This window comes from Bubalus bubalis, chromosome 21 (assembly GCF_019923935.1).
Source record: "Bubalus bubalis isolate 160015118507 breed Murrah chromosome 21, NDDB_SH_1, whole genome shotgun sequence".
Taxonomy (NCBI): Eukaryota; Metazoa; Chordata; class Mammalia; order Artiodactyla; family Bovidae; genus Bubalus; species Bubalus bubalis.
This window is the reverse complement of record NC_059177.1, coordinates 15006385-15014231: the sequence shown is the minus strand read 5'-3', so window position 1 is coordinate 15014231 and position 7847 is coordinate 15006385. Positions and strand designations below refer to the sequence as shown.

The 7847-nt window shown below is 53.1% G+C and overlaps 1 protein-coding gene across 2 annotated transcripts in view; it reads right to left on the bottom strand.

Annotated features, from left to right (window-relative positions):
- Positions 1-670: 670 nt before the first annotated feature.
- The window catches only part of GASK1A (golgi associated kinase 1A), a 50422-nt gene continuing 43245 nt past the window's right edge, over positions 671-7847 (bottom strand). For both annotated transcript variants that reach the window (XM_006051795.4, XM_006051796.4), the window contains 3 exons: positions 3394-3516; positions 2116-2219; positions 671-1548 (listed from right to left, as the gene is read on the bottom strand). In XM_006051795.4, coding sequence (XP_006051857.3) covers positions 1338-1548; positions 2116-2219; positions 3394-3516 — 438 coding nt within the window. In that variant the 3' untranslated portion in view covers positions 671-1337. The remainder of the gene's footprint in view (positions 1549-2115; positions 2220-3393; positions 3517-7847) is intronic.

The following is a 7847-nucleotide window of genomic DNA, read 5'->3' as shown; positions in this document are numbered from 1 at the left end:
ATATTCAATATCTTATAATAACCTATAATGGGAAAGAAGCTGAAGAAAAAAATATATATAACTGAATGACTTTGTTGTATACCTGAAATCAACACAATATTGAAGGGTAGTAAATCAACTACCCTTCAGTAAAAAATAAAAATTAAAAATAGCTTTCCCTATCAGATGAATAAAAACAATAAGTCTGAGAATATCAAGTGATGATGAGGTATAATGAAACAATTAGTCCCCTACCTTCTGGTTAGGAATATAGACTGTCACCACCATTTTGAAAGGAATTTGGCAGTTTCTCTGAAAATAAAGAATGCCCATTAGCCCATTTCTGCTAATGCAGAAATCCACTCATGGAAATATAGACGGCAGAAATACCTGCACATCATGCAAAGATGTTCGTGGCAGCATTGTCCAGAATTGGTGAAAAGTTAGAGCCATCTAAATGTTCACCATGATGAGAACAGCTAAATGAAATATAACATGCCCCTGCATGGGAGTTCCTTGAGGTCACAAGAACGAACTGGGTCAACTAGACCGCAAATACAGAACATAGTGTTCGGCTGCAAGTTCGTTAAGGAAGTGCCAAAGTAACGTCCCTCTAGACGCTCTCACTTTTTATCTTGTACGCTTCTATTATTTATGAATTTATTTTTAGTGAGCATGTATTACTTTTACAAGTCTTAAAGCATAAATGAACAAAAATTGAACATCTAAAGGTTATAGAGACAAAAGGCTCAGGGTTCCATTTCTAGGAGCTGAGTTCACTTTCAGCCAGAGCGGTTCTGGGCCACAAGTACAGTTCAGTAAAGATCCTTGATGAGGCTCATATCACGTGTGCATGTGGGCAGGTCCACATACCAGGCATACATACCCACACACCTACACACACACAGACATACACACACACACAGAGTTGTCCAGCTCTGCGTGTGCATGTGCAGTGCATGACTTTACAGTATCTGGAGCAGTTCATAGAACATTCTTGTGTATTTATTGCTGCAGGAGAATAAACAGCCAGCTGAGGGGACAGCAAGGAACGTGATGAGATTGAAAACCCAACACCCACCACCTCCTCCACCAGCCCAAGCATGCGACACATCCCAAGGCGTCCATGGTGCCCTCCTGGTTTCTGACTTTTCCCTTTTGTCTTCGAGACATTTTCAACACAAGAAATTGTGGCCATGAGGATGGGCGCTTATCCCCTCAGGTCGTGTAGTGAGTGACTCGCCTGCGGTGAGGCGAGAGTCCCGCCAGGACGGGGAGGGGGTGGGGTGGGCGGAGCTTACGAGTCCCTCCAGGACGTGGGGTGGGGCCCGCAAGGCCGCGGGTTGGATGGGCGGGGCTTACGGGCCTTCGTCAGGGAAGACTGTCAGGTTGTGCGTCCGGATGTGGTGCAGCAGGACCTGTGCTCGCTGCTCCAGGGTCTGGAGGACTTGCTGCAGGCCCTGTCGCCCACCTTGGCTTTCCCAGAACACTGGGTCCATCTGCAGCGACTTGAGCAGCATATTCTGTAGACACCCTGATTCCAGAACCTTCAGGACAGGCTCAGGAAACCTGGAGGAAGGTCCCCCAGCCCGGGAAAGAAAAGAAGGGCAAAAGCCGGCTTAAGAGAGTTTCCATGAACTTGCACAGCTGAGGACCCACAAAGTCCCGGGGAACCACCTGCTGACTAGTTGTCCGGGGACCCTTGCACCCACTCTGCTGTGACAGCAGACACGGGATGACGCTTTCGATGGATGCCAGCCCCCTAAGAGGGCGAATCCACTCTGCTGGCCTGAGCAAAGTGAGGAGGAGCCCTGGGAAGGCCGAGGTGCAGCAGGACTGAGCAGGGAAGGTGGCTACCTGGCCAGCTCCCTGCCAGGCAAGGGAGCCTGCCCACTCCCCAGCAGGGCAACTCGTGCTGTGCTCTGGATACCGGGGAGCGGGCAGCCCATCCGGGACTTCAGGGGCCCACTGACTGTTAGCTTTCCCAGGACTCCCCCACATCCTCCTGAGGCTCATCAAACAGCTTCCATCTGTTGGACAGTGGACTTCTTGGGAGCCATGGTTCAAGGCCGCGGGGTCTATGACAGGGCCCCTCAGCTCATCCCTGAACCTCTGCCCAGGCCCTTCGATGCTCACCCATCGATGCCCTCGAGGAGCCGGAAGTTCAGCTTGTGCTCCGGGTGCTGAAGGCGGCCAGCATTATCGATGTAGACCAGACGAGTGGGGTCACTGCTCCGGACCTCGGGTAAGAAGATGGACAGGGACAGAAGATGGACATGGTGCCCCAGGGCTCTGTCAGGGTGCAGCGGCTCAGGGGCCCCTAAGCTGTCAGTCACACAATGCACCCTGCTCCTCACCCAGTCTGTTCCCCCACCACACAGAGCAGTGAGCTCTTTCCACCTGGTGCTGTTTCAGGGCGGCCAGGCACCATCTCTGGTGAACCCGCCTAGCAACCCTGGGGCAAACAGCCGCTGATACCAGCCCCATTTTACAGAAACAGAGGCAAAAAAAGTTAGGTAATTTGCACAAGGTCACACAGCTGGTAGATAGCTGGTTGACTCAAACCTGGACCCGTAGCCCCAGGTGGCAGCACCATCGGTGAAACCACAAAGTGGAGGCATTGATTCCTGTTCTGGCGACTGAAGGGGTGAGGAGCCTGAGGCCGGGCGGCTTGATGCTCGGTCCCGGGCACCATCTCCTGGGATGGCTATGCTCCATGGCCAAGGGGAGGCGGCGAGGACACCAGCCTCACTGGGGGAGACAGGGCAGCCCTTCCCCAGGGTGGTATTTTGCCCCTCCTGCAGCAGCAGTGACTCTTCTGCCCCACCAGCCCCTCGCTGACGTCTCAGCGCACGGCTTCCCACCCTGGGTCCTAGTTTTCACTGGAAGCATTGTTTCCCACAGCCCCACCAGCCCCTCGCTGACGTCTCAGCACACGGCTTCCCACCCTGGGTCCTAGTTTTCACTGGAAGCATTGTTTCCCCACAGCCCCAGCCTGTGAGCCGATAGGGTCCACGACAGATCCCTGTCACTGCTACCAACCAGACATGCAGCCTTGGAAGGCTCCTCCCCCGCTCCAGGTCACAATTTCCACGTTTATTGGCACAATGAGGATGCCCTACTAGATACACACATACCACACTCAGCTGCCAGGACCCGAGGGCGTCCTGGAGTCTTTAGGAGACAGAGGGGTTGGTGACACTGGCTCCAGCCCATCCCCTCCTCAACTACATACGCCAAGCTTCGTTTTTGTCCCTTCTATATATTAAGGCTTCCTGGAAACAGTCAAAGGGTTCTGCTGCCGAAAAGAACGGGATTGTGACACCCAGAGTCATGTGACCTCTGACCCTCGCCACCAGCGTCTGCTGATGGACAGACAGGAAGACCCGAGTCTGGGGTGACCCAGGGACTTACCAGAATGTGGACCAGCCGCAGCTCCCCGGGGTTCCGGCATTTCTCTCGGAGTCTCTCTTCCACACAGGGGTCCGAGGGCTCGGGCTCGAAGCCGCAGCAGTAGCGATCCAGGCGGTCATGCACCTGTGGGGGCACCATCCTCTGAGGGGGGAGTCTACCATTTCCAGCACTCGGGCCTCTTGAGCCCTGGGGCCACCCTCAGGGATCTCGGCCCTGGTTAACTCAGCTGCTGGCCCCCAGCTGTGATGGGCTTCTGCTTGCTCCTCTGGCCAGCTCACCCTGCACTGGGATGGCTTACTCACACTGCATGGATTTCCACCCAACATGTGGCAGGTGGGATCCCTGACTAGGGATCGAACCCAGGCCCCCTGAAGTGGAAGTCCTGCTGCTGTTTAACCTATACTACTGGCCCTGAGTTCCAGCCTGGGGCCTCCCAGTGCAGACTATCTGTCCACCTGGGGAGACTCACACATGACCACTTTTTCTTGAAGCAGCAAATGCTACCGTAGGGATTCCTCCTTTTTCGGGGATAAAAAGATTTTAATGACTGTCCATGCAGCTTCTGACCCTCAAACAGCACTTTCACCCTGCTGGAGGCCTGGATCACAGTCAGGAAGGAGAGCATTTCTTTTCCTGACTCATCTTACACTGGATGCCTAAAGTGGGAACAATGACACAGAGCCTTTCCCTCAGAGATGGTCATGAGAGATGGTCTCTGTCCCTGGTTCTTGGCACAGAGCTCATAAAACCCCTGCAATTGGCTCTGTGATATGAGTACGTTTTGATATTCATAATAAACCCTCCAACCACATCAGAGTTTAATAAGATGACTCATGGGGCCCTTTCTGTAAGGCCGCATCATGGATTGTTTCCAGGGGCAGTGGACCAAGGACATCACTGACACCACTGAAAAGGCATGTTTAGCCTAGAGGACGGGCCTGGCTTGGCCATGATACAAACAGCCAGAGCCCTGTCCATGCAACGAGCCCGTTAAACAAGCCCCTGAGGTGGACAGTCACTGCTTTAGCCTCCTGGACTTTGAATAACAACAGCCACAAGTAACAGAAAATTCTGGTTGGAAGTGACTTTAACCACAGGGGAAATTAAGATCTGCAGCGGGAAGCCTCAAGAGCCTTGCAATAGGACAGGCTTGGGGGGCACCTTTAAGCAGCTCCTATTGTCATGATAAGGACTCAGGTTTCTTTCTGCTCTTCAGTTTACCCCACAATGTTAAGGACATCCCTGTGTTGTCTCAGAAAACCTGTGGGTATGTTTTTCCTTGTGAGTGTGATAAGTTGCTTCAGTTGTGTCCAACTCTTTGCAGCCCCATGGACTGTAGTCCGCCAGGCTTCTCTGTCCATGGGATTCTCCAGGTGAGAATACTGGAGTGGGTTGCCATGACCGCTCCGGGGGGTCGTCCCGGCCCAGGGATTGAACCCGTGTCTCTTATGCCTCCTGCACTGGCAGGCAGGTTCTTTACCACTAGCGCCACCCGGGAAGTCCCCATGTTTTTCCCTGTTCATGTCCAAAAAGGAGACAGAGAGAGAAAGAGAGACAGAAAGGAGGGGAGAGGGGAGAGAGAAGCCCTCCCCCAACAACCATGGAATAGCAGTCCTTCCTTTCAGTCTGATTGGACCAAATCTGGACACAGGCTCATCCCTTGTCCAGAGGCCATCACTGGAAGATGGTGATGTCCTGACCTCTGAGCCCAGGAAAGGGGAGAAAGGGAATCACACCAGGGCCCTGTGCAGAAGAAACAAGAGCGCTCCACTGGGTCCACCAGAGCCCCCGCGTCCTCACCGGCACCTACAAGTGTTGGCAGGACGGGGCTGAGGACAGAACCCTGTGGCACGCCCCCAGAGACCTCCCAACCTTCCCACAGTTTTTACGTCCACCCGAAGACAGTAACACGCCCCTATATTTCTCCATATTGTCCTTGAACTTGGCAAGGGGTGGGGTCCTCCACACATTCCTATGCAGGCCTGTCCTCGGCAGGAGCCCTCCAAGGCTGCCCGCAGAGAGGTTTAGAGCAGAGATCAGCAAGCTATTCCCACAAAGGGCCAGATAGTAAATATTTTAGGGTTTGCAGCCCATACGGTCTCTGTCACAACTACCCAACTCGGCCTGTGTTGTGCATATTGTACATATTCTAGATAATATGCAAACAAATGGCCATGGCCATGTTCCCCAAAAAAAAAACCTGTATTAACATACACTGAAATCTGAATTTCATAGAATTTTTAGATGTAATGAAATATTCTTTTGATCTTTTCAACCATTTGAAAATGCTAAAACCATTCTTAGCTCATGGACTGTACAAAAAAAAAAAAAAGAGAGGGGAATTTGGCCTGCAATCTGGGCCATGTCTATGACCCTGGTTTGGAGCCCAAAGGATCTGGGGGTGAATTGTGGCTCCACTATGTCCTAACTCTATGACCCGAGGAAGTTATTTAACCTGATATCCCCTCAGGGCCTCTCTGGGGACCACACAAGGTGAGGAGGGTGGTTGTCATGGAGAGACCTGGAAGGCACGGGCCTAAAGGCCTGGAGGAATCTCAGGGATTCCTCCCTCTGAAAGCCCTGGCCATAGCCCTGTGAAGCAGTCTAAAATAAAGCCGTGTCATGACGGTCTAGCCCCTCTCCTCTACGTGTGTACAAGGCCTGGTTTCTGGAGCCCAGACAGATCTGTGAGATGGATACCACCTGCCGAGTCATCTCTGGTTGGGACAGTAAATGCCAGGATGGTTCTAGCAGGACTGAAATCCAGCGACTACTCTGATCTCACGTCATGTCTGATGGCACAGCCAGCCAAACCCCCTTCCTCAGGCCAAACGCTCCCTGACCCTGTCGGCAGGCCATTCTATACGGATTATAACTGGATGTGGTGCTTGTTTCCAGAAGAAGCTACAAGGACTGTCGGGCCATATGACAGGGGCGGCGCTGGTGCCCCCAGATGTACACCCATTTGAATGTTGAACAGGGAGGGGCTGGCCGGGCCCAGGTGCCAGTGTGAGTAATCTGCCACACTGTCTGGGAACTTTTTTCCACTGAAGAGCAATTCAGTTGAAACAGTTGAAACAGCAGCAGCCAAACAGGACCAGGCTTAGGTTTCATTCCCACATCCTAAGGCATCAGGATTTCTTCTTCCCCCTTTTTGACAAAATGAGCAGATACCAAGAAAAAATCAAGATATCAAGAAAAAAATGATAATCTTTTGCAGTTTGGGCCTTCTAGCAGTGTGTGTGCTCAAGAAGTTTGTGTTTAATTTAACAGTTGTGAAGCCCTTACTCTGTGCTGGATCAGGCTCTGAGCGCTTTGCCCATCACAGCTCATTTAACCCTCCCAGCAGCCAGGAGGCAGGTACAGTCCTTATCTCCATTTCAAAGACGAGGTAACTGAGTGACAGAGGCTGGAAAACATGCCTAGGGTCCCACAGAGCGAAAGCCGCGATGCCTAGACTCAGACCCAGGAAGTCTGGCTCTGACCACTGAGTTGGACTGGGTGGCAGGCACATACACCGTGACACTAGAGGTCACAAGCGCCTCGATACCAAGAAGATGTGGTCCAGCCGGATCCCCAGCTCCTAGCACTTTTCAGTACAACAGGACTCGGCTGAGGTTTTTGGAGTGCAAGAATGAACGAATGAAGTGCGTGGCTGGCTGACACCCAGAAGGGTGGTGGGGAGGCCTTTACACGAGGACTGACCACTGAAAGCCTGCCCCTTACATGAACCTGACAGGGGGAGGCCCGCCTCTGGGGCCCCCAAACAGGACATCTGGTGGGACAAGACACTGCAGCCTGCCAAGAGGGACACCAGGCTGAGCTGTGAGGCGAGGACGTCTGGGAGGCGCCCAGCACAGGGCACGAGGGGTGACCCAAGTCCTCTCACCCACCCACTAGGCTCCTGGGCCAAGACTTCAGCCAGTGCCAGATCTGAGTCTGGTGGATTCCAGAAGAACCGCCTGCTGCCCCTGCTGGCCCGGGCACCCTGTGCAGGACCCTCCCCTACCTGGGGATAGTCACGAGCCCAGGGTCTTCTGGATTGAAAGGGTGGCTCTTGGCTGGGTCGGCTTGCTGCCAGACAGCCCCAAGGCGGCAGCATCTCTGTCCAAAGAGGGCAGCAGGCTGGCCCCGCACTGAACAGTTGTCTGTTAGAGAATTCGTGAGGCTTTGGGGAGGTGAGGGTGTGAGGAGGAGTGGGTTACTTCACACTGACTCTTACCATCCTCTGATGACTCTCTCTGCAGTGTTCCCCTTGTGTCCTGACAGAGGATAACCTCCCCGGAGGCCCTGGGCAGGGGAAACTCTGGATGCCTCATCTGCCCCAAGCTGGAGGCCAGACATCACAGCACCAGCTTGGATGTGGGTGAATATACCAGCTGGTGGGCTTTGAGGAGATGGTCTGAGAATTATTATTTAAAAAGACAGGCGTGCGTGCTAAGTTGCTTCAGTCA